Source organism: Bipolaris sorokiniana (assembly GCF_000338995.1).
Source record: "Bipolaris sorokiniana ND90Pr unplaced genomic scaffold COCSAscaffold_4, whole genome shotgun sequence".
Classification (NCBI taxonomy): domain Eukaryota; kingdom Fungi; phylum Ascomycota; class Dothideomycetes; order Pleosporales; family Pleosporaceae; genus Bipolaris; species Bipolaris sorokiniana.
In genome coordinates, this window is record NW_006911898.1 from 1,470,997 (window position 1) to 1,493,644 (window position 22,648).

The 22,648-nt window shown below is 51.9% G+C and overlaps 9 protein-coding genes across 9 annotated transcripts; 1 reads left to right on the forward strand and 8 right to left on the reverse strand.

The window, feature by feature from the left end:
- Positions 1 to 96: 96 nt before the first annotated feature.
- On the reverse strand, positions 97 to 594 carry COCSADRAFT_35092 (uncharacterized protein; the record flags this gene model as incomplete). Its single annotated transcript, XM_007699382.1, has 1 exon — positions 97 to 594. A coding segment is annotated over one exon (258 nt), but the record flags the coding sequence as incomplete, so codon positions are not given.
- A 499-nt stretch (positions 595 to 1,093) lies between these two features.
- Positions 1,094 to 5,710, reverse strand: COCSADRAFT_299919 (uncharacterized protein). The gene is made up of 2 exons (XM_007699852.1): positions 1,460 to 5,710; positions 1,094 to 1,373 (listed from the first exon to the last, which is right to left on the reverse strand). The coding sequence occupies exons 1-2, from the start codon at positions 5,475 to 5,477 to the stop codon at positions 1,186 to 1,188; spliced, it is 4,206 nt and encodes a 1,401-aa protein (XP_007698042.1). The 5' UTR covers positions 5,478 to 5,710; the 3' UTR covers positions 1,094 to 1,185.
- Positions 5,711 to 6,786: 1,076 nt separating this feature from the next.
- Positions 6,787 to 8,519, reverse strand: COCSADRAFT_85397 (uncharacterized protein; the record flags this gene model as incomplete). The annotated part of the gene is made up of 5 exons (XM_007699853.1): positions 6,787 to 7,269; positions 7,357 to 7,512; positions 7,563 to 8,021; positions 8,075 to 8,305; positions 8,352 to 8,519. The coding sequence occupies 5 exons, from the start codon at positions 8,517 to 8,519 to the stop codon at positions 6,787 to 6,789; spliced, it is 1,497 nt and encodes a 498-aa protein (XP_007698043.1).
- A 530-nt stretch (positions 8,520 to 9,049) lies between these two features.
- On the reverse strand, positions 9,050 to 12,971 carry COCSADRAFT_169496 (uncharacterized protein; the record flags this gene model as incomplete). Its single annotated transcript, XM_007699854.1, has 3 exons — positions 9,050 to 11,340; positions 11,389 to 11,902; positions 11,988 to 12,971. 3 exons carry the CDS (start codon positions 12,969 to 12,971, stop codon positions 9,050 to 9,052), a joined length of 3,789 nt encoding a protein of 1,262 aa, XP_007698044.1.
- A 157-nt stretch (positions 12,972 to 13,128) lies between these two features.
- On the reverse strand, positions 13,129 to 14,642 carry COCSADRAFT_113164 (uncharacterized protein). Its single transcript, XM_007699855.1, has 3 exons — positions 14,057 to 14,642; positions 13,515 to 13,973; positions 13,129 to 13,448 (listed from the first exon to the last, which is right to left on the reverse strand). The coding sequence occupies exons 1-3, from the start codon at positions 14,511 to 14,513 to the stop codon at positions 13,297 to 13,299; spliced, it is 1,068 nt and encodes a 355-aa protein (XP_007698045.1). The 5' UTR covers positions 14,514 to 14,642; the 3' UTR covers positions 13,129 to 13,296.
- A 192-nt stretch (positions 14,643 to 14,834) lies between these two features.
- Positions 14,835 to 15,898, reverse strand: COCSADRAFT_35097 (uncharacterized protein). The gene has a single exon (XM_007699383.1). It carries the CDS (start codon positions 15,622 to 15,624, stop codon positions 15,304 to 15,306), a length of 321 nt encoding a protein of 106 aa, XP_007697573.1. The 5' UTR covers positions 15,625 to 15,898; the 3' UTR covers positions 14,835 to 15,303.
- Positions 15,899 to 16,023: 125 nt separating this feature from the next.
- COCSADRAFT_113170 (glycoside hydrolase family 15 protein) lies at positions 16,024 to 18,532 on the reverse strand. The gene is made up of 3 exons (XM_007699856.1): positions 17,343 to 18,532; positions 16,437 to 17,296; positions 16,024 to 16,370 (listed from the first exon to the last, which is right to left on the reverse strand). The coding sequence occupies exons 1-3, from the start codon at positions 18,490 to 18,492 to the stop codon at positions 16,164 to 16,166; spliced, it is 2,217 nt and encodes a 738-aa protein (XP_007698046.1). The 5' UTR covers positions 18,493 to 18,532; the 3' UTR covers positions 16,024 to 16,163.
- A 751-nt stretch (positions 18,533 to 19,283) lies between these two features.
- COCSADRAFT_138369 (uncharacterized protein) lies at positions 19,284 to 20,512 on the reverse strand. The gene is made up of 3 exons (XM_007699857.1): positions 20,333 to 20,512; positions 20,149 to 20,273; positions 19,284 to 20,097 (listed from the first exon to the last, which is right to left on the reverse strand). The coding sequence occupies exons 1-3, from the start codon at positions 20,465 to 20,467 to the stop codon at positions 19,497 to 19,499; spliced, it is 861 nt and encodes a 286-aa protein (XP_007698047.1). The 5' UTR covers positions 20,468 to 20,512; the 3' UTR covers positions 19,284 to 19,496.
- Positions 20,513 to 20,636: 124 nt separating this feature from the next.
- Positions 20,637 to 22,610, forward strand: COCSADRAFT_300033 (uncharacterized protein). Its single transcript, XM_007699858.1, has 3 exons — positions 20,637 to 20,833; positions 21,428 to 22,351; positions 22,404 to 22,610. The coding sequence occupies exons 1-3, from the start codon at positions 20,786 to 20,788 to the stop codon at positions 22,407 to 22,409; spliced, it is 978 nt and encodes a 325-aa protein (XP_007698048.1). The 5' UTR covers positions 20,637 to 20,785; the 3' UTR covers positions 22,410 to 22,610.
- Positions 22,611 to 22,648: the final 38 nt, after the last annotated feature.

A 22,648-nucleotide genomic window follows, 5' to 3' on the forward strand; every position in this document is an offset into this window, starting at 1 on the left:
CTCTCTCTCTCTTCACCTACTAAGAATCAACCTTTTTCATCACACTAAATTTTTCTATAATGAGAAAACATTTCAGCTCGAGGAAGAAATTAGTAATGGCGATAATGATAGTTCGGTATTCGCTAACAAGTGCAGCTAAGCTAAGCTAACATGGGATAACTAAGACAACAACAACAACAACAACAACAACAAAAGGGGGTTGGGATATCTTCAAAAAGACGTGCAATAAACAGCCAAAAGGTAATGGATCGAGAACAAGGAAATCAATCCATCCGATAATGGGAAAACAAAAATAGGAGACGAACAAATAGCAAGTTCAAGTGCAAGTGCAGGTGCAAGTTGCAAAGAGCAAAAAGCACAAAGTCGAGAGAAAAAAAAAGGACAAGACATAAAGCAGTAAACGCAACCCATAACCTCATGACCAAGAAACCCAAAAGAAGAAGAAGAGGAAGAAGAATGATCCAACACCTAGCACCCCCCACTCTTCATACCCCATCCCATGCCCATATATTCCCTATTCTCAACCCCCCTCTTTCCTTTCTCATTCTCTACCCTTGGCACCAAATCCTCCTAGATCTAGAAGAAGAAGAAAAGATGTAGTAAGGAACAAGGAGAAGCGCAAGACCATGTTGAAGGGAAACAAAAAGAGAGGTACATGGAAGATAAACAACAAGGAAGAGAGACCTTGATCCTTTGAGACTCCCAAGGACGTATAGAAAAGAAAAAAAAGGACATTTGTGTTGAAATGTTTCTAAACGGCTGGGAAGGAAGTAGTAGGTAAATTGGCGCGGCTCTGTTCGCCCTGGTATAAAAGGTTGTCGCGAGGCTGGGGAAAAAAAAGATGAAGATGAAGATGAAAGAAAGATGGAGGATAGATGGGGGAAGAGATGGGAGAGAGAGAGAGGAGAAAAGAGAAGAAAAAAGGAGGAGTAAGAGTAAGAGTAAGAATACACCTGGTTAAGGCGAATAGTTACACACGAATGGAGACGCACTAGATGCATTGTGACATGCTCTTTCTCATTACGGTTTCAACGCTCAAGAAATCCCCCATCGACCATAACTTCCAATGATGGGAAGGGGGAGGAACGCGCGAGGAGACAAGGAGGTAAGTGTGTCCTCTTCTTGCAAACCTCTTTTCTTTCTCTCTCTCTCTCTCTCTCTCTCTCTCTTTCACACACACATCTCCTAAACCAAAACCCATTCACTCCCTCTCTTGATAAACTTGTCTAGCATAAGTGTCACGTCGGAAAGGACAAAACGACAAATGTAGAAGCCAAAGAACTCTGCAGCATGGCGAGTTGACAGTTCGAGTCCAACGTGGGTAGGTGAAGAGTGCTTCAGACCTGGGTCTTCGACTTGACGCGCGATTTGATCTACAAGAAACCATACAGTTAGTAAATCGTTGCAGAGCATTTAAGAAGTGAAAAAGCAAAAAAAGCAAAAAAAGCAAAACACTCACCCAGTATCTGGACTGCATCAAACAAGCGCGCCAAAGATCCCATGTATCCTGCATTGGGGCCCTCGAAGTTTATGCCCGAAATGTCGCGCTTTGCAAAACGTATGCTTGTCAAACTCGTCATGGGAAGGGTAGCCATGACAAGCGTATCCTTGGGCACCTCTGTACTCTTCGTGGCACCGGTAGCCATGTTGGCAAGATTGACACCAGAGTTCTTGGATCGCAGTTTGCGCCATGACGCCAGGTACGACTTGCCCTGGGCAACAGCACCCTTGGGTACAAAGTCCTGGCTAGTTGTTGGGCCCTTGGAAAAGCCGTCTGCAGATGCTGCGCCTTCGCCAACGGTAGTTGCATCTTTGAAGAGGATTGATACAGATTGGATACCAACTTCGTTACCCAGCTTCTTGGCTAGTTGAGCCTGTATCTGGTCAAGCACTAGTTCTAGAGACTGCATCTCTTCTAGCACGGCGTCCGCATCGTTTGTGTCGACAGCAGCTAGCTTCTGCAGGGTCGCTGTGAGCATGTCGCAGTTGGCAATCTTGTCTTCAACGTTCTTCAGTTTGACACCCTTGACGCGCCAGACATCGCGAGGAATGAAAAGCTTGGTTGATAGGTAACCGCCACGGGGGTGCACGATAGTCTGATAGAAGCATCGCATTAACCAAAATGGCCTCAGCAGGTACGAATCCGGACATGGCTCCAGTGGAATAGGTGCATTTGTAATTGCTGGACTGGGCGAGCCAGGAGAAAAGGGCGAGTGGATATCACTCTCGAATAGATGCATTCCGCCGCTCGGTAGGCCATCAATGTTAAACGTGGGAAGGCTAGGGGTTGGGATAGGCAGTCCAGCGTTGCTAGGCTTCCGTCCGGTGACGGAGAAGGTTGTGCTGAGCGGCGTTCCAATGGATACGTCTGAGCCATCTGGGCTAGACATGGACAAATTCCGCTGCTTCAAGCTAAGCGAAGATTTGTTTTTTCTAATACCCAAGGCTGGGGTTTTTCCGGTTTTGGGGGAACCTGGCGCAAGACTAGGTTCGCTTGAGACACCGTATATCATTGGCGACGGACTAGGACCATTTTCAGAAGGACTATACAATGCGGGCTGTGGTGAAGGAGCGGCAAGACTGGTCTGTTGAGCGATTTGCGGCAGTGCAGGCAATTTGAATGTCGAATCCAGGGAAGGTTTGCTAGTGCTAAACGATGCAGCAGCAGCAGACTTTGGTTGTGCAGGAAGATCAATGGGCACGTCCTTTGCTGGTACAGGCGGTTTCTCCGTATGCGGTGCAGGCGGAATATTGAGCACAGATGTCTCGATCTTGAGCGACTTAGCGTTTTGCCCTGACAATCTGCGGCTTCGCACAGAAGCGGCGTCCTTGGTTGCGGTATTGGGTCGGGGCGTAACCTCTGCTGCATCCATCGTATTGGATGCTTGTGACTCGAGAACTGGGGGCAGTGCAGGTAGAGCACCAGATGGAGCGGGGGCCGTAGGAGGAGAATGTGCGGGCGGTGGTTTGGATGGCGGGTGGACCACTTCGGTGACGGTTGAGAGCGACGTTCCACCTGTCGTCCTGTGCGAAGACACTGAACTGTTGTACGTGCTTCCAGAAAAGTTGCTCGAGTCTGACTGCCGTGGCAGCGCTGATTTTGTTTGCAAGTCGAAATCGAAACCATCCAGCATATACTCTCTGGTCATCTCATCGAGTAGCCTTTCCTCCTCTTCCGCCTCGTCGTTGAGGGTGATTTCGGCAGTCTCGCGCACGTGTGGCAGTGCCTCATTGCGGATTTGGTTTTCTTTGTAACGGTATTTGGCGGCTGCAATAGCCTCTTCGCGTTCTGCTTCCCGTACGCGCTCCTTGGCCATTTCCACGTTTCGCATCTTGGCCGATATTAGATCGGCTGGCGTGGACATGTCGTCATCATAAGGTTCGTAACCGTCGTCGTACGCAGCTTCAACGGCAGCATCGAGCGCCGCATCAAACTCTGCTTCTGTCTCTCCACTTGGATTCCGTAAGTGTTTTCGGCGTGGCCCTCCCGGGGACATGGAGTGCACCGAAGAGGAGCACGAGGAACCTCCGGATTCGTCTATGGTGTCAAGCCATGATGTAGACTCGTTGCTGTGGACTCGCTGGTGGTTGGTCCCTAGTGTCTGCTGCGGTTGCAACAACCGGCCGGGCTCGTCGGGTCTGGATTCACTCTGGCTGTCGAATAGGGGTGATTTTGATCTCCTTGGCGATAGGGGCGGGGGCATATATGTGCGATCCATTGCTGATTCGGCAACCGAAGAGCGACCAGAAGTAGCCGAAGGCCCAAGTCTGGCTGGTGGTGGTGGTGGTTGTAAACTGAATTGCGAGTTTTGCATGCCTTTTTGCATATCGCGGATGGCAGTTGAGATGACCGACTCACGGGGACCTTGGTAGTCACTGCGCAGGGGCAGTTGGTGTGAAGGGAGTTGTTCTGGTTCGCCGGCGAAGGAGTTTTCGTATACCGAGGCGTCGTTTACGATTCGAGAAACAGAGGCAGTTTGGATTACTGCAGGCTCTTCGTCATCGTCCTCTAGCAAGAGCATTGAGCGGTGTTCGTCCAGCGATTCCCCACTCATAGGGCGAGCGGGCAGTGACTTGCCGCTGCCATGGGTGTAGGCAGGGTCAAGTCGACGGAGCTCTTCTATCCGGTTGGTATATGTTACACGAATGGCGTCCAACTTGCGCCTGTCCTCCTCCTGGGAGCTGCGGACCATGACCTGCTGCAGGAGCTTGCACGCGTCCTCGTACGCCTCCATGGCGCCCTCGAAGTTCTGAGCATTGTCGAGCAGGACGGCCGTGTTTGCCTTTTGCAGCGCCCGCGACAACATGGTCTTTTTGTCCTTTTCCCTCCGCTCGCGGGTGCGGGGTGGGGTGCCTTGGTAATGGTCGTCCAATTTTGCGCTGGTGTTGCTTTCACTGCGATTGTGATCCCGGCTTGGACTTGTGGCGTGAGTTCGGCTTGCGGTTCGGGAATGGTCTTTGCTCTGGCTCGCCGCGTGTTGGCGTGATGCTGCGTGCCTGTGGCCCAAAGGGGTGGCGGTAGCGGTGGTGGTGGTGGTGGCGGCGGCGACGACGACTGCAGCAGCAGCGACTGAGGGCCGCCGTGCTGTCGACGGCCGACCTGGGCCCGACGCAGAGTCGTGCCTTGGGTCAGCCTCGTTGAGAATGGCGGGCGAGGCGAGGGGGGATTTGACCAGCACCTTGTCGACTCTGGTGCGAGAGGGGGGGCGCTGGGCAGGGGGCTGGGGTGGAGTGGGTTTGGAGTTGAAGTAGTCTCGCGGGGCATTCACGGATTGCAGGTTGGGGGCAAAGAGGCTGGCTGCAGAGGGCGAGTTTGCGGCGGAGCTGGATGTGGGCGTGTTTGGGTCGTAGACGGTCGAGGGCAGCAGGATGGGGGGCAGTTTGGGCAGCCTGGGGGGTGCAGTGCCTGTGGGCGGGGGGTCGTGGACCGGGGAGCGAGGGCGGGAGCGGCGGGGGCTGGAGGTGGGCGAACGGGCGTTGGAGTTGTGCAGTTTGTTTGAGCGGGCGGGCGGCGAGGAATGGATACGAGAGGAGTCGTGTGGGTGTGGTAGGGCGCCATTGGCGGCGCCGGTGGTAGAGGTGATGCTTAGCTTGCGCGAGTAGCTTGGCTGGTGGTGATGGAGTTGGCTGTGGTGGTGGTAGGGCTGATGGTGCGACTTCCCCTCATGGTCGGCCAACAGGCCAATTGCCTCTACTGCGCCGTTGGCTGCGCTCGACCGTCGCCTGGAAGAAGCCGAAGGGGGCGGTGTGGCCCGGCTGTGGGGTTTGGGCGAGGTGTGCGGGTGAGGGTTGGCGGCGTCCTTGAGTGAGGCTGACCGCTTGACCGCTCCCACCGACGATGACTGCCGGCGGTGATGCGACTGCGACTGCGACTGCAACTGCGACTGCGACTGCAACGACAACAGCTCGCCTGTTCCTGACAGCGGTTCTGCGCGCGCCTCTGCTGCACCGGCGGCGGGCTCGCCCTGGGGGTTCATGGTGGAGAATGGAGCAGCTGGGTGCGTGTCTCAGGCCGAGCCAGCGGTTAATGCACAGCGGATGCGGGCATGGTTGCCCAAGCAGGAACGCGCTCTGGGCGTGCAGAGACAGAGGCGGGCAGGGCGAGAGGGAGAGAGAGAGAAAGGGGGGGTGTGGGTGTGGGTGTGGGCGTGGAATGCGTGGGTGAATGTATGCAGTGGGTGCGTATGTGGGAGTTGGAGCGTCTCTCGTAGGCCTTGTCTCGCCGTCAGTCATCAAGCAAGAGACCCCTAGCCACCTGCACCCACACAGCCACCCACACAGGCACAGGCACAGGCACAGGCACATCAGGCCAATCCCACGCCCACCCTCGCAGAGCCCTCTCCCTCACACACAGACGAATGTGGAGCGGCGACGGCCGGCCACATGGCGCCAAGTCGTATTGGTATGGCTGTCAGGGGTGTGTGGGCCTAAGTCGGCCTAGCGTATGCCCATGTCGCTCGACTTGTCTCTGTGCTCACCCCTCTTGGATCTCTCCTCTCCTCGCGCGCCCTCATCAGCCCGGCTGGTTCCAGGTCCACCACGCCATAAGACAAATCTGCCCAGGCCCCAACCAGACCCTGCAAATCCGCTCCTACCACGGCTGACCAGGATTGCCGCCCCGTATTCTAGAAGCTTGCGCCTTGTCCTCGTAGCCAGTTCGCCAGTCGCCGGTTGCCTGCGTTGCCAGTCCCTCAAGCGCTGACGTACTACTCATGTTCACGCATACATACCTTCGTCTCACTGCCTCCTCCACTTTTTTTGCCTGCCCGCACGTCCTGCTGCAATCTCTCGGTCCCGGCTGACCAGCCTTTCCGGTCCGACCACGGGGACGAAAGAGGGGGGGAGGCCCACTCTACGCCTCCGACGCCAAAAGCATCCCATCACAAAAGTAACCTCCATACCAAAACACTCACACGCGCGCGCTTGCCCTTTCTCCCCCTCCCAAATGCCATCATGCCCGATGCGGTTCCTGCTACTTTCTTCTTCTGCTTCGTCACGAGACCAATGTGACATGCATCGAATCTCTACTCGATTGGCTCATCCTTGTCTTTGTTCCATCTGCTGTTTCCATGCTCATCATCGTCATCATCCCATGCTAATCCCTACTAATAACTGCCTCTTTGCTGCCATAAGCTATTTCATGCGTTACCCTCACCAACCCCATGGCACCCCACCGACCGGCCCAGTCATGCCAATCATGTATCCTCATCTATCCTGCCTTGGTCACCTGCCCTCTCAACTCACCCCCATCCTACCTACCCTACACAACCCGCCCTTACCGCCTCCTCAGTGCAAATCCCCCATCATGTCCTCCTCCGCCTCCAAACTATCATCCCACGCAGTGTCCATGGCATCGCCATTATTGCCCTGCCTCTTATTCACCCGCTTCTGGTTCTCAATATACTCCTTGCTTAGCGTCATCCGGTAGTCGGCATCCTTGACCTGCTCCGCCAGCTTGTTTGTGCGGACCGTTTGCGCAAATAGCGCCTGCTGCTGCTCCTTCTCGTTCTTGGCCAAGGGTCCCTGTTTCGCTTCCAGATAGAAGCGTAATACCACCCCAGCTTCCGACTTGTCACTCTCCTCCAACCGCCCGTTCAACTGCCCATCCCTGATCAGCCCCTCGATATACTGCGACATCTCCTCACCCGTAGCCCCCAGTTGTCTCGCAATATTAGACACTGGAATCGCAGAGTATGTCCGTGACAGCCGTGAAACATATGTCCTCGTCTGGCTGCTGATAAGCTCCCGGACTAGTCCCGCATTGCCATCCTACATGCTTTTGTCAGCCCTCCATCAAAACATGCTATCCCGCCGTTTCAACCCATGTTTCACAACAATCACCTGCATCGTTCTTACCTCTGCCCATATCTCCCCACCCGCTTGTGCCTGAGCCTTCAACTTGGACATGTTGTCCAGTTCTTCGTACGCATCTGCCAGCGCCTCGTATGCCTTGGATGCAGCCTTGATGTTCTTCATCGCGCTAGCATTCGCTGTCCGTGGAATACTCCCCATCTGTCCAGGTCAGCCAGCGCTTGCTCTTGTCTTTCTCCTCCATAACATACCTTTCCCTGTACCAGACAGCTCACCAGTGCCCACTTTTTGTAAGCCTCCAACATGAGGCCGTTGGCTGTATTGGCAGAGGGAACCACGAGCACATGCTCAAGAAACTGTTGCGCCTTTTTGAATCGTCCCAGGCCTAGGTACGCCATAGCCCCCAAAACATAGTACTCTTGTATATCTGTCAACCCAACCCGGTCCGTATGGCCAGAATTTTGGTGGATGTACTCTCCACTACTCGCTACATCCGCACATGGAACAGAGTACTCCAGTCCCTCACGAACTGCACTTGGAATCTTTGGCGGGAGTGTGTGGATGTAATTGTCCAGGACGGGTTCAGCGGCTGCGTATGATCGCGTCTCTAGACACAGGTGTATGAAGCTGACGTGGACCGACGTGAAGGTGCCCGTGGTAGGGTCAAGTCGCATCATGGCTGATCGTATTGGCGCAATAGCAAGGCTCGGCTGGACACGGTCAGCATCTTCTCCTCGTGCCAGCCATGGCAACTTGAACCTACTGATCCACACCCACGTGCTATCTCCTCTGTGTACTCAATCAGATTCTTCCACTCTTTCCCTACGTAGCGCAACTGTATAGGATCCGCAGTTTCGAAAAACAACACCATCTGGTTCCACAAGTCACCTCCGGGCTGTAGCGCCTCGGGCACGCTCTTCTTCTCCAGCAGGGCGGCGATACGGTTGCGGAGGGCAAAGGCGTATGCCATTGAGTTGACAGCAGGGTTGAGTATCTATAACGTTAGCAAGTTTCAATCAAGTGCCTGGAAGCATACCCACTACAAGCACATCTTGTGATGTATCCGCGCCTTTTACCCAATGTGGTGCAGAGACGTTGGACAATTGTGCGACAAAGCTGCGGGCCTTGAGATCATAATCCCGCCTCTTCTCAACATCGGGACTGTCAGGCTGAAAAGACAACAGCAAGCTGCTTAGGTCGGCCGACATGGTCGCAGTGGGGTCGAGTAGTCTGGGTGGTCGAGCGAGTAGCTGAGGCGGCGGGCGGCGATGATGATGTGGGGGTGTGTAGATGCTCTCACTCTTCTTCTCTATCTTCCAATATACTGAGGTACAGCGTGTCGCCTTCTGTTGTAAGCAAGCTTTTTGTCCCTGTCGGCATAAACAAAGCAAATAAGCGGGATGTCAAGAGAAGAAGTGGCAGTAGGACAATTGTATGCAATGTACCCAGTACAGAAGCCGGAGGTGTACAAGCTCCCCGCAAGCTCAAGGCACCCACGCTATGCACGGACGCAAACACCAGAGTACTACTACCCGGTGGCACCGCACTTACATCATATCAAGTCAACCAAGAGCCACGCGACACAACACCTGAAATGCTCTTATTCAATGCTCTTCCAATCAGATGCGAGTCTAACAAAAAAGCATGTAAAATCATTGCTCATAAAGGTATCACGTACGTCTAGTCATGTCAAACAACTCCAACCAATGCAGCCCTCAAACTTCTCAAATCATTATCCTTATCTCCGCTTCACAACTTCCTCCATCCGCCTAACGAGCACCTTGAGACCAACACCCTTCTCGCAGTTGTTCTCGAGATACTCCTCCATCTTCTCCCTCAACCCCTTCATCCCCTTGAGCACCGGCAGTCGCCTTCCCTCCTCGCCGTCAAGATGCATCAGCGGGTTCAGCAACAAGTCAAAGCACTCGTGCCAAATCTCAGTCTGCCAGTACCGCTTTAAGTTCTCCTTGATCTTGTACGTCTTAGTCGCGCCTGAGCCCAGAGTAGCACCCCGTTCAGCAACTGCCGAGATGTACTTTCCAAACAGGAGATTGTGGACAATACCAGCGAGGCCATGGTAGTCAATTTGGTGAGTCCAAGGTCGCAGTTCGCACATCTCGGCGCAGTCAGCCTCGGTCGTTGGCCAATCCGCGATAAACTGCACTTCGGGCTTGAAGGCTTTCATGTCAATGCCCCGACCAAAGTCAATCAGCGAAATGCCCTTGGCAGACCACCCGTCACGCCCGTCGCGCTTGTACTCGGAATCCCAGTGCCCGTCCTTCTGGAGTGTGTCGAACCGTACCAGAACATTATCTGACTTGAGATCACCGTGTATTATGCCCTTGGAATGCAAAGCTTCCACTGTACGGAATAACTCAATAGTGAAGAACATGGCCAGCTGCTCGTCCATTGCTCCATTGTCCGCGCAAGCATGGTTGACCAAGTCGAGCAGTGTTCCTTGATTGCGATACTCTTCAACCAGATAGCACTCGTCCTTGAACACGTGCATCTCGTATGCGTTGACAACTGACTCGGCTGCTCGTGACACACCCAGTCGTCGTTTGGCCTGCCGCATAATGTAGAATTCCCACGGTGTTGGCGGATCTTCCATTTTGATCGCCTCCAGAGGTTGACGCTTCGGACCAAACTCACCCTTGCCCATTTGCGAAGGTTTGTTCTCGTCGTTTTCTTCTGCTTCTTTGCTCTCCACCAGGTATACTGGAGCAAATGCTCCCTTGCCAAGCTCACGCTTCACAACATAAGTCCGCTCTGTCCCAGGAAACTCCAAGGTAGGACATGCCCCAACATTGGCTGCCGTCTTGTCCTGTGCATTCTTGCTCAATTTTGATACTGCTTTTGTGTACTTTCGAATGTCCGCGCCTTTTCCATAGCTTTGCTCGGTGTCGGCATAGTAACCTTCGTAGCTTTCCAGCGGGGGTTGAATCTCTTGTAGAATGGCTTTGCGGATACTATCGTCGACTGGGTTGCACTGTGTGTCCTTGATGATCGGTCTACTAGGCTTGGTCACTGTAACTGGAGGCTCTTTTGCGGCTAATGGCTTGCGCTGCGGCTCGTCTAGAGGCTCTTTAGGCACTGGTTTTGAATCGGTCAGAGCTAGCTTTGCAACTTTGCCTGGCCCGTCAATGACTTGTCCCAGAATATCAGAGAAGGGGCTACTGCAGGTCTCCTCGTCATCATCCTCCATAATGGCAGGCGTACCCTTTGACCGCGAGGGTGTTTTGGCCGCATAATACTCTTTCTGCGCTACAGCCGTGGCAATGCCTAGGGATGACTCGGTCTTTTCCACAATGGGCGTCATAAAGGGTAACCGGTTGTTGGCAACGACGACTGGATCTCTATATGGTCGCATGGCAGGGTTGTAGTCTTCAGGTGGGACGGGGACGAAGCGCGTTGGGAGAGATCTCGGTCCTGAAGGCGATGTAGGAGTGACGACCCGCTCGTCCTGTTGGTGCTCCGATTCGCCATCTACGTTCGATGTTTCATTAAAGGAGTCATCTTGAGATTGATCAGAATGCTCAGACTCATTCCCATACTCATCTTGCTCGTCATCCTTTTGTCCAGGTTTGATCTCGGTAAAGTCAGACGACTCCGATACACTCTTTGCGTCTGTATCGTCTGAACCGCTCTCGTCATTGTCATCACCATCCTCGTCATCCTCGTCATCCTCGTCATCATCGTCATCATCGTCATCATCATGGTGTAGGACTCTAGTGCCGAGTGTAAAGTCACCTCCAACTGTCGTCTCGTCTCCATATTCGCTTGTTGCGCCAGATATACGGCCAGTCCCTGTGCTCTCAGCGCCACTGGAATAATCATCTTCGTCATCATCGCTACTTTCCTCGCCGCTCTGGGCTTCAGAAACATTATCATCAGCGTTCTTCAGCGGCTCGTTAAATATATCGTAGATCTCGTCCATGGCTTCCTTGGTGTGGAGCGTCATAGTCATCTCGGGACCAGCCTTTTTCCGTCGCACCTTGGATTTTGCCGGAGAATCCAGATTGGCTTGGACTATGCAATGTTAGTATAATACGTACCTGATAAATCACCGCTACTTACTCATCTGTGTTTCTCCACGGATCTCCTTGGTTTCCATGACTTTAATCTTCCTAGTCCTGTTGGCACGCTCTTCGCGTCTGGCCTTTTTCGCTGCCTTCGCTTTATCTACATCAGCCTGCGAGGGTGGCGCATTCTCGTCATTGCCCATATCATCATCAACACTTCCCTTCAACGGTACTGTTTGAGGCTTAGCAATTGGTTCAGGTTCTTGCTTGGGTGCTAAAGGTATGGCCTTAGGTTTCGTTTGAGCAGCAGCAAGTGCTGCTTCAGCATCTTTTCTCGCCTGCTCTTCTTGTCTTCGGATGGCAGCCCAATCATGATCCAGCCATCCCCTGTGTTTAGCCCGCAACTCCTCAAAAGAATACTCTTCAGACATTGGATCTTCATGGTTAGGATACACTTTCTCTAAATCGACAAAGACGACCTCGAGCCGTCCTGTCCTTGGATTGACAGCTTGTTGGTATTCACGTAATGGATGAGAGTTGACGTTTTCGTCATTGAGATTTGATTTGCTCTGAATACATGAATGGCAAAACGCCCACCAATTAGTCCTGTAATCGTAAATATGTGAAGGGGCCGACGGAGGTAGCTCAACTCACCTCATCCTTGAAGATTGCCATTTTCGGAACGCCCGCATTCTTCTTTCCAACCTTCAGAGTCTCGCCAGCCCAAGGCCGTGCCTCTTGTGTGTTCTCCTTTTTGCGATCCGCCAGCGATCCAATGTTGCCCCAACCTTCGGTGCTGCCACTCGAGGTGGGCTTTGCCGCGTCATCACCATCTGCGAAAATGGCGAGCTTGGCTTTTCCTGAGCGCGATGTACCTGCAGCAGCTTTTGGCTGAGCCTGTGCTTGTGGAGCAGGAGCGCTTGGTGAGGCAAGAGCAAACGGGTCTACCTTGGCCGCGAGCGCTGGGCGGACAGCGGGCAATGCTGGGCTCGTAGGCTCCTCTGCTTGTTGCGGCCGGCTCTCGCATCGGTGCTGGAACTCACCATACTTGCGAATCAAGCGCTCTGTTGGACGGGCCCCGCGCTCAATGCCCATGTTGTACACTTCCTCTGCTTGTGCGTAGCGGCCTGCAGACTCTAGCCAGGCGGCAAACTCTTCGTAGTACAGCGCAAGCTCCTCGCCAATGTGGTGTCGGGCGAGGTATGCAAAGGTTTCGCGGGGCGCATCTGAGAAGAGGTGGATGTAGTGCAGCCAGAGCTTGAGATAACGAGCGTCGTTTTTGTATTGCGGCGACGACTGAAAAGTCTTTGTTGCACGCTCGAGCAGCGGGCAGAGCTGTGACTGGGGTGTGTTCTGGGCGGAAGGGTATGCGTCCAGGGTCCACTTGACATAGCGATCGTAAACGTCGAGGGGGTCATCCGAGTCGTCAATGGCCATGAGCTCCTTCTCATACTGCAGCCGAGTCGCGCTGTTGGCATCTTGCATCTGCGACGGCGAGGGGGCTTGGCCGGCGGCCGATGTCAGTGGCGGTGTATATAGTTGGGCGAGGGCTTTGGCGGAGCGGCCGCTGGGGAGCGACTGTATGTTTTCCTTCTGGTTTTCAATCACCTCGAAGTCGATGAGGTCGTCAGAACCCATGGCGCCGGCAAAAGGGAGGGTATCACAAAGAAAAAGAGAAAAAGGAAGGTATCAAGAATTGTAGGCGGGAGAGTCAAAAGTTCCTACCTGGCGTGGGTGTTGTTGGTTGTGCATATGTTTCAGGGCGGGCGGCGGGGCAGCGCATGTGTAAATGCACGCTAGGGGCGCGCTTTCCCTCATCGCCTAGCGTTGCCCGGGTAACACTTGGGTCAAAGCCACACAAGTGCATGCTTGTCTTTACTACACGTCTAAATCCGGCCTTATTGCTATGGTGCATAGTTCCTGCTGTCCCATACTTCTCATTGGACTCTCAACTGCCTGCCTTCTAATCAAAAATCACACCCATGCGTCCCTTTGCTTGGTGTGAGTTCATCAGCTCGACCATTTTGGGTACCTCCTCCAGCGGGAACGTTGTCAAGTGCGCCTTGATATTATGTTTTGCAGAAAACTCAATCACCTCCCTCATGTTGTAACATGCTGTACCTTAGTCAGCTTCCATGATCTAGTCTCAAATAGAAAAAAAAGAAGACAGGTTTGACTTACTTCCATTGTTCGATCCCTTGACCTTGTAACGACCCATCGCAATATCCAGGCCGTTGAATTCCAATGGCTTCTGCGGAATACCTACCACCATGATCATACCCTCACCAGGCTTGACTATTGCCGGGCAGTCATCGTACGACTTCTTGGACGCTGTAAAGTTGACTGCCGCATGCACACCACCGCCTGTGAGCTCCAGTATCTTCTTCTTGTAATCCTGGTCCGTCATGGAATTGAAGGTGTAATCCGCACCACAACTCTTTGCTTCTTCTACAGCCGCATCGGTAATATCAATGCCAATGACTTTGTGGCCCATGGCCTTGGCATACTGGATACCCATGTGCCCGAGACCACCACAGCCGATGACTGCAAGCCAGGACCCAGCAGGTAACTCGCAGTCTGCGATGCCGTGGTATGCGGTTACACCAGCGCAGAAAAGAGGTGCTGATGTTTTAGGATCCACTGTTATATTAAAGTTAGCGCTTCGCCCTCACAATTATCTCCTCATCCCCAATCCGTATTGCTTGAACGGGACATGAACTGACAATTTTCAGGCAAAACGATGGCTTCCCTTGCATCCACGACTGCATACTCGGCAAAATAACCATCAGCACTAAATCCCTGTATCTTGGTCTGCCCCGTTGAACACCAGATGTTACTGACGTTCTTGCAGGAATAGCACTCGAAGCAGCAGTCGACAGCGCAGAGGAAACCCACTGCATCTCCCTCTTTAAATTGCTTGGCTACTTCTCCTGACCCAGTCGCAACGACCTTGCCCGAGCCTTCGTGGCCGATGGTAACAGGGTTCTTGCCGAGAATAAGACCTTGTTCATTGGGCTCGAAGAGCATCACATCAGAGTGACAGAGAGATGCGCATTGCATCTTGATGAGGAGCTCATGCTCGCGGGGCTGTGGGATAGATACTTCATTGAGATGGAGCTTGTTGTCTCGCGCATCATATTGCTGCGCTCGCATAGTCTTTTGTTCTAGCGTAGAGCTCATGGTGGATGCTTTGTACGAGCTGAAAATGGCGGTTGAGTTATGACAAGCGGTAATGGGATGGAACAGAAATATGTAAGCAGACTACTCTAGTATTAGCAACCCACAAGATGCAAGTCTTCTGAAATTGCTGCGCCGAGAAAAACTGGACACGTTGTGCAGTGGAGCCCTTTCTAGTTATGTTCATGCCTTGACCGGAAATGGTCAACCGCCGCACGATAGTGGATTGGAAGAGAATTCCCGATCGTCCCAAGGACGAGATGAACCCCGCGATACTCAATCTGCGGCAACATGCAAGTCACCAACAAAGGAATAGTGTTTCTTGGAACGGTCCATTCATATATTGTGTACTACATAGAATTATGTGGCGCGAGTGCCATTGCAGAAAGAACACATCTAAATCGGAGGTATACAAGAACAACATGCGCTCAAAAGACTGCGAAACGACGACGCGCAAAGACTCTGCGAAACATACGAAATGACAAAGAAATAGGGTATCAAAAATGGCTTCCAGACAAGCCAAAGGTGCGCTCCAACCCCGCGTCTTCCTTGGCTCAGTATGCTCCCTCATACTGCAAGGCCGAGCAGCCTCCAAACCATAGCTGGGGTTGAGGTAGTGCACCACTGCCCCTCTGCCCCAGTCCCCACTCCTACTCGGTTATTAAGTTTTACATTCTCTTTTCATATAACAATGGCTGTCCCTTGCAGTGTATATGTATCGGTCGGCCAAACGGGTATCCATATTTTTCAAACATCACAACAAGCAGGCGCACCCTCGCCAGGCCGCCCATCTCTATCGCACCCAAGGTAGGAACCTGGACCAAGATGTCTTCTTCTTCTGCCCAGGCACTTTTTTCCCTAGGTTCGCCATGTACAAAGCGTAGCTTCTTTCCATCTTCTCAAAAGCCTCTTGCTTTGCCTTTTCACATTCGAGCGGGTTGTGATCCCAATCTGGGTTGCTCTCGGGTGTGTGGTCACCGTGGTAGCGTGGAGAGACTGAGGGCCAACCAAAGTCGCGAACCAGCATATCATCGTTGCGCGAGGAACCCATATCGTACTTTTCGTCAATTGTCGCAAGGCTTGACGCGACTGAGGAGTTGGATGGGAGCGACATGGTGGTGTATTAATGCTGGTACTGCCTGGGACGGAACGCGTTGGTAGAGCAAACGATGACGACGCTACGTATGTTGTGCGGATGATGCGGGATGGCCGGAAGAAGGGGGCAAGTTGGCTGATGGTTGACAGAAATTGAATAGAAAAGAAAAGGAAAACGTGTGCTATATCATGACCTGCTGGCGATGTGTTGGAACAGCTTGCTGGAAGGTTGAAGGCATGCGAGACTGGGACATGTGTTGAAAGAGATTATCCAGTCAGTGCGCTGCACTGTGCGTGTCACTGTCAGGGGATCGACCTGTTGTGCGCCACGCCCTCATAGGCGTCCGGCGGTAAATACCTAGCCCAATTAACTTAGCGACATTGAATCTCATTCCAGATGGAGGACAGTGCAGCCATGACGCACTGATTGCTGATCATTGCGGTTCCTCCAGATTAGCGTAGACGTCTAGACCAATTCGCCCCGGGTTTGTATTGACTAGTAATACTGCATTACGTCGCTCTGTCCATGTCCTCCACCAACACTCGATACCGCCCCCTCTACCGGTGCCGGCTGCTCAACGTCTTGTTCAAGTTGAATGCTGCGGATATCAACGCCAAATGGCTAAACGCTTGTGGAGTGTTGCCCAACTGCTCCCCTGATCGCGCAATCTCCTCGGAAAAGATGTGCAAATGATTTCCAAAACTCAGCATGCTCTCAAACATCGTCACAGCCTGCAAAAGATACTTCTCGTCGTACGCTCCAGCCTGCATTCATTAGACAAAGATACACGCGAATAGAATAGCGGTTATGTAGGAAACTGGAGTGCTTACTCGTGTGAGTGCTTCGACCAACCAGAAAGTGCACATGGAAAAACTGCCTTCCTGCCCGCCTACACCGTCATCACTAAGCGCGTGGTTGTACCTGAATACCAGGCCAGTGCTAGTTAAGCCTCCCTTCTCAGGAGGTTTTAGTATCCGATCAAGCGTCTTCAGGAAGCGAGGGTCTGTTGGCGCTATAAAAAAGACCAAAGGCGCTATTAGCACAGCTGAATCCAGAACTTCATTCGACTCGTAGCTCTGGATGAAACACTCCAACTCGGAGTTGTATCCCTTTTCCATGATCTCTTCGTAAATCTCGTCACGTACTCGGTACCACTCTGCCCGGTGCGGGCACGGGAAGCTCCTTTTGTCTGCAAGGCGCAATGCTCGGTCAAGCGCTACCCACAACATCATCTTGCTATAGACAAAGTTTTGCTTCATACCACGAACCTCCCAGATTGACATGTCTGGCTCCTTCCAGATAGTGCAGACGTAATCCGCGATTTCCCGAATTGAAAGCCACTGATCGTACGAAACTGGGCGTCCGAATCTATTTACGAGATAGATTCCATCCATCAGTTCACCGTATATGTCAAGCTGTATATGGGAGGCCGCTCCATTTCCAATACGAACGGGTTGACTCGCTCTATAGCCTTCCAAGTGGGGAAGCTCAACCTCGGGTAAGTCGCTTGCTCCATGGATACTAAACATGATTGGAAGCGCTCCATGGCGTGCTTTGGCCTCCTTGACGCGTTGGAAGATGTAACTGACGTAGGCTTCGGCTTCATGGCTAAAACCCATTCGCAGAAAGATGTATATCGTAAAAGACGCATCTCGCACCCATGAGTAGCGATAATCCCAATTGCGTGACCCTACACCATATCAGTACGTGCTTCATCATTTCTGGAAGCGACATACCCCCAAAGTCTTCTGGCAAAGAGAATGTCGGTGCAGCAACGATTGCTCCACTCGGCTCGAATGTCAACATCTTCAAGAGGAGCAGGCTCCTCGTAACAATCTCTTCCCATCTACCCACATACTTGCTTTGCTGGGTCCATCTAGCCCAATACTTATGAGTGCTCTGTTGCAACTCAACAACTTGGCTGGTTTCAATTATGTCTGGGCTGTGGTCTTCTGCATCGCGCAAAATGAAGGACACTGCCTGCCCCTCAGTTAATGTAAAGATAGCCGTGACCCCATCCCCCAAATTCTGGGGCTCGGGCGTCTTCTCAAAAGCAATTCTTGGGCATGACGCTTCTGGTTCATCACCACAGTCGATGGTCACATTCAATTCCAGAGACAGATCTTTAGACTTGAAGATCACGCGCTGTAGGCGCTGTCCCTGTGGAGTCTTGCCCAGGTCGGTGATCTCGGTAGTGTGCTTGTCCTGAGCATAGTTGAATGCAGGAAACACCTGTACACTCACCCCGACGGTGCCTCGCATGCATTCCACTCGCCTAACAAGCCACTTCTTCAAATCGGGACGCTCGGGCACATTGCCATTGTGCTCACTCGCGATGACATTAGCATGAAACTGGGCATCCCAGTTCTTGTTATTTGGCCTTGGGAAGAAATCCACAACATTCATGACGCCCTCTTCCTTCAAGTAGCGCGTCTGGAGAATGTTGCTCGCGGGAAGATAATGTTGTTTCGTAGTACAAAAGTCGTCGTTCGTTGGGCCTATAGTGAAGTGGCCACCCTTTTCTTTGTCGAGAATACGGCAGAAGACGGATGGCGAGTCAAAATGTGGCCAGCACATGTAATCAAGTCCGCCATCCATAGCAACCATCGCACAAGTCCGCATGTTCCCGATCAACCCATAATCTTCAATGGGCATGTATCCATTTGCTGTGCGTCTCGAACTTGACCGTTGTGGGCCTGGTCTATAACTCTGCGACGCTGCATCTTGCATTTTATCTTCTTTGTCGCTGTGTTTTCGATACAATTCTGTTCCGCTGTTTCTTTCCAAAGGTAAAGGTGTATAGGATGTATGTGTATCAATGATATCCTGAAGAAGTTTTGCACCAGGGGAACTGGGATTGTTTATGTCAATGTTAGGTTTTGACATGCCGCTGAATCGTCGGGTCGGAATCGTCGGGTTCCTGAGGGGTGTAGAGTAAGCAAGAAGGTCATGGAAACTGAAGCATGATGGAAGCACCACCCGATTAACCAACGGTGATTAAGTATGACGTCAGATAATACTGCTTTCGTGGTACGACAGTGGCCCCTCTACGTATTCGGACGGAGCACTTGGCGTACCTGAGTCAGCTTGAATATATACACATTTTGGAATTACTGCACAGAATCAGCGGGGATGATGTTACGTTGGTGGTAGCGGCGCGCCATTCGAAGGAAATCGCAATGCAAACTTTACAGAAAAGTCACGATTTCGATCCTGATTATATCTAGGAAAAAGAAAGCTGAAAAGCACAATCAATACAAGAGCATTCATAAAACCGCTGTAGGTGAAGGAGTTGAGAGGTGATTAAATATGCGCAAACTCCTCGAGGCTGGAACACTTCACACACCATCACAATGATACACCCATATATATAATATATATGAATTTGTTCTTAATCTCGCCTTCTCGAGTCACCAACTCAACCACCTGCGACCACAGAAATGTGTACAACATACCAAACCGACTACACACGCTGTAAGCGCAAAGGCGACGGGTGTGGGCCCAAAGGCGGCCTTTCCTACACAGACGAATATATGAAAGAATGCAGGAATGCACGAAAGACTGATGCGACTTGTGCGGCGCCTACTATCAAGTATAGATGGATTGATTTTGAGTGCCGAGAGCACGGAGGACCGAGTCCATGTGAGAGAGAAGATCATCAGACAGAAGAAGCAAGGGAAGGAGGAAGGGAAATGGGTGAAGACGGATGATTCTAGAAGTGAGTGTGATGCGATGCTGTGTACAATACAGTAAAAAAGCGTTGTTGGGGGTTTGCTTAGTTACTGTACGCTGGCCCAAGGGAGCCACCATGTCTCAGAAATATAGTTGTATGCTACCAAATACTGGCACATATATTCAATGTCACAGAGAAACAATAAGTTTCTCTTGCTCTATGACTTCCCCTCATAATCCCTCTTCCAAATCTCCTTGAACTTCTCCTTATCCACAGCAAATTCCTCGAGGAAATCCCTCTCGAGGTCATGCGTCCGTTTGCCCAACAGCACCAGACTATGTAGTGGCTTGCCTAGATCCGCTTCGCAAAGCTGTTCTAGTGTTCCTGCAACGATTTGCTGATCTTCTGCTCCTACTCTCGCAACACCAACAGCCAGACTGTCTTTTGTGTATGCACCTTCCTGCTTTACGTCCTCTTCAATTTCCAGCATCTGCTGCGCACACTGTGCGACTGTCATGTACCTCGGTGGCTCGTAGATCTTGCGTCCTCTGGCCATATTCTCTAGACTCTGTTCCTTGACCTTGATATCTAGGAGCACAAGCGTGTGCAAGCCGATAGAAACATTTTCTTTTATGCGATCGTAGAAGGAGGCGGGCTTCCAGTTGTCGAGGAAGAAGACCATGGATACGGTTTGTCCGAAGTTGTAGAGTTGCAGGCCAGTGGTGCCAATGGAAGTGAGAATGCTGGCATTGGGAATCGAACGGGTGGGAATGGAGAGTTCGCGGGCACGGAGGACAAGGTCAGTATGTGTCGTCGCGCTTTGATAATGTTAGAAATTATTCCAATGGCTACCAAAACAGAGTTCTTACCCAAACGGGTCCCCTACTACTAGGAATGCGACATCGACCTTGTCGGCGTCCTTGAGGATATCGTCGCTTGAAGACTCGACCATTTCACGGTCCGCAATGATGACTTCGCGGCCATAGAATGCCTCCTACTGCCGTGACAATTAGATATCGAGCACTTTGTCTATTCACATCGTCTTCAACTCACAAGCACATCCTTCTCCACCAGCAATACCGCAGTGTACGCCTCGAGATAGACGCGCTCGGCCTTCTTCACAATGTCCAAACCCTTGACAGTAATGTCCTTCTCGTCCGCCAGACCGAGACCCACGAGGTACAGCATTTTCGGCAATTCTCGACTTATTTGGTGAATAAATTATTGGTGATGGTGGGGTATGCGGCCAAATTCACAAAAATGTTGGCGGGGCTCATTTGGCTCGTAGGGCTGAGCCCATTTTGGCCTAGCGTTGTTGCATGAGGCCCAGCATCGTTTGAGATCACGCTAGCAGACCGCAAACCGCGTCGGCAACCTGGCCTTCATTCACGCCCACCGCCAAACATAGCGCCTATTTTAATCTAATTCCTGTGCCATAGAACTTTGTTGATCGCGCGACACGTCTTATATGATTTCTAGTGTCTTGGGTGCGGAAAGTCAGCCATTATGTCGGACAAGGATAAGTTGGCCAAGTATCGGACGGAGATCCAACAGGTTAGTTCATCTCATTTTACTGTCCATGCTATCTATCTATTTCGCTATTTTGCTTTGCTGGAGACTGCATGAGAGAAAGAGAAGGAATAGGGGAAACCAGAGTAAATCTCGTTATCACCTGCTTTGTTCATCTTATCTGTGGATTCCTTTCCTGTTTGCAACAGGCTCCATATGCACATCGTGAGGATATGGCTATCGCTTCGACTGGTAGTTTTCTCGAACTATCTTTTGTTTCGTACCTCTTATGGAGAAAGTGGTCCAAGTACAGGCGATTCGCCCTTCTCTTGCTTCGCATCTATCTATGCGGGCCAGGGCAGCCTATTCTTGTTCACATTTGTTTCGCCTGTCTCTCACCTTACCCAACATGTTTGTATCCGAGTTCAGGATAAAGGTCATAGGCAGCATGCCATAGCCAACCTTGTTTTTCATCCGCTTCCTCAACTCAATCTCGTATCCCTACCTACATTGTAACAAGCCAGTATCATGGCCTCACCAGCATCATCCCCATCACCTCCCTCGCCACCAATGTCACAAAGCCTGTCATCAGATGACCTATTCCCATTTGAAATTGGCCTGGGCCTAACCGTCGAGCAGATGATGTTCGTCTCTGGTGAGACTGGCGAGCCCTCACCCGAAACAACCACCTTGATCGAGTCGATCGTACAAGACCAAGTACAACACATGTTGCGTGAATGCACCGCCCTCGCCACCCGCCGTGGTTCAAAATCCATCTCTACCGACGACCTATTCATGCTTATCCGGCACGACCGCGCCAAAATCTCGCGTCTCCGCCACTTCCTCCAGTGGAAAGACGTCCGACGCTCCGTCAAAGACTCCGACGACAAAGGCGGCGATGCAGGCGCCGACGTCGGAGCCGGAGACGCAGACATAGCCGTTGGCGTAGTAGGCGCAGGCGGACCCGGTGCCGCACCCGTCGACGCCTCCAAGAAAGCCAAGCGAGCCAAAGTCGATCTCGTCTGGGACGTTCAATCCTTCTTTACCGAGTTCCCCCCGCAAAAAGACGACGTGGAAGACGAGGAAGAAGAGGAAATGAACTACGCGACCCTGCAGCGCCTTAAGAATGCAGACGAGCGCACAAAGAACATGACACGTGAGGAATACGTGCACTGGTCTGACTGCCGTCAAGCATCCTTTACCTACCGCAAGAGCAAGCGCTTCAAAGAATGGGCCGGCTTCGGCCTCATCACCGATTCCAAACCCTCTGACGACATCATCGATATCCTAGGTTTCTTGACGTTTGAGATTGTCCAGACGCTTACCGAGGAGGCGCTCAAGGTCAAGGATGCAGAGGATTTGTACAAGAAGAATCACGGTGGCGAGCAGAACCGCCTTAAGAGGAAGCGGGAACGAGGCTTGTTTGATCCGCCAGAGGAGGCTAGGGAACCGGTACAGCCGAGTCATGTGCAAGAGGCATATAGGAGGCTCCAGAGGGGCAACAACAAGGCCAAGGCTATGCTCAACTTTACACGGGCTGTGCATAGAAGCGCTCTGAAATTGGTGAGTAGCCAGAACCACGTTAGTAGAAGCATTGATGCTAACTTTTTTACAGATCTAAACACGAGGCAACATGTGGGAGTTGGGAGTCGACATGGCGTTTACATTGGGCGTTAGAGATTCATTAATACCCTGTGCAGGCAATAGGCGTGTATTGTATTACTTGTGAAAGAAGCACTCGGAAAACTTTGTAATCGATCAATCTTATTACTGTCACTTGCTTTGCCTGACCAGTAGCATTCATTGCGCACATATAGCAATGGCATCACACCATCACCAAGGCCACAAACACATTCAATG

Excerpts from the sequence above, each read along its gene's own strand:
- COCSADRAFT_299919 (XM_007699852.1), bottom strand. The coding sequence starts at position 5,477 with ATGAACCCCCAGGGCGAGCCCGCCGCCGGTGCAGCAGAGGCGCGCGCA. Across the intron at positions 1,374-1,459 it reads TGATGCAGTCCAGATACTGG|ATCAAATCGCGCGTCAAGTC; the intron begins GTGAGTGTTTTG and ends GGTTTCTTGTAG.
- COCSADRAFT_113164 (XM_007699855.1), bottom strand. The coding sequence starts at position 14,513 with ATGAGCTCTACGCTAGAACAAAAGACTATGCGAGCGCAGCAATATGAT. Across the intron at positions 13,974-14,056 it reads CATCGTTTTGCCTGAAAATT|TGGATCCTAAAACATCAGCA; the intron begins GTCAGTTCATGT and ends TTAATATAACAG. Across the intron at positions 13,449-13,514 it reads CAAGGGATCGAACAATGGAA|CATGTTACAACATGAGGGAG; the intron begins GTAAGTCAAACC and ends ACTAAGGTACAG.
- COCSADRAFT_35097 (XM_007699383.1), bottom strand. The coding sequence starts at position 15,624 with ATGTCGCTCCCATCCAACTCCTCAGTCGCGTCAAGCCTTGCGACAATT.
- COCSADRAFT_113170 (XM_007699856.1), bottom strand. The coding sequence starts at position 18,492 with ATGTCAAAACCTAACATTGACATAAACAATCCCAGTTCCCCTGGTGCA. Across the intron at positions 17,297-17,342 it reads TTTGCCAGAAGACTTTGGGG|GGTCACGCAATTGGGATTAT; the intron begins GTATGTCGCTTC and ends GATATGGTGTAG. Across the intron at positions 16,371-16,436 it reads TGGTCGAAGCACTCACACGA|GCTGGAGCGTACGACGAGAA; the intron begins GTAAGCACTCCA and ends TAATGAATGCAG.
- COCSADRAFT_138369 (XM_007699857.1), bottom strand. The coding sequence starts at position 20,467 with ATGCTGTACCTCGTGGGTCTCGGTCTGGCGGACGAGAAGGACATTACT. Across the intron at positions 20,274-20,332 it reads TGGTGGAGAAGGATGTGCTT|GAGGCATTCTATGGCCGCGA; the intron begins GTGAGTTGAAGA and ends TCACGGCAGTAG. Across the intron at positions 20,098-20,148 it reads GTAGTAGGGGACCCGTTTGG|CGCGACGACACATACTGACC; the intron begins GTAAGAACTCTG and ends ACATTATCAAAG.
- COCSADRAFT_300033 (XM_007699858.1), top strand. The coding sequence starts at position 20,786 with ATGTCGGACAAGGATAAGTTGGCCAAGTATCGGACGGAGATCCAACAG. Across the intron at positions 20,834-21,427 it reads ATCGGACGGAGATCCAACAG|ATGATGTTCGTCTCTGGTGA; the intron begins GTTAGTTCATCT and ends ACCGTCGAGCAG.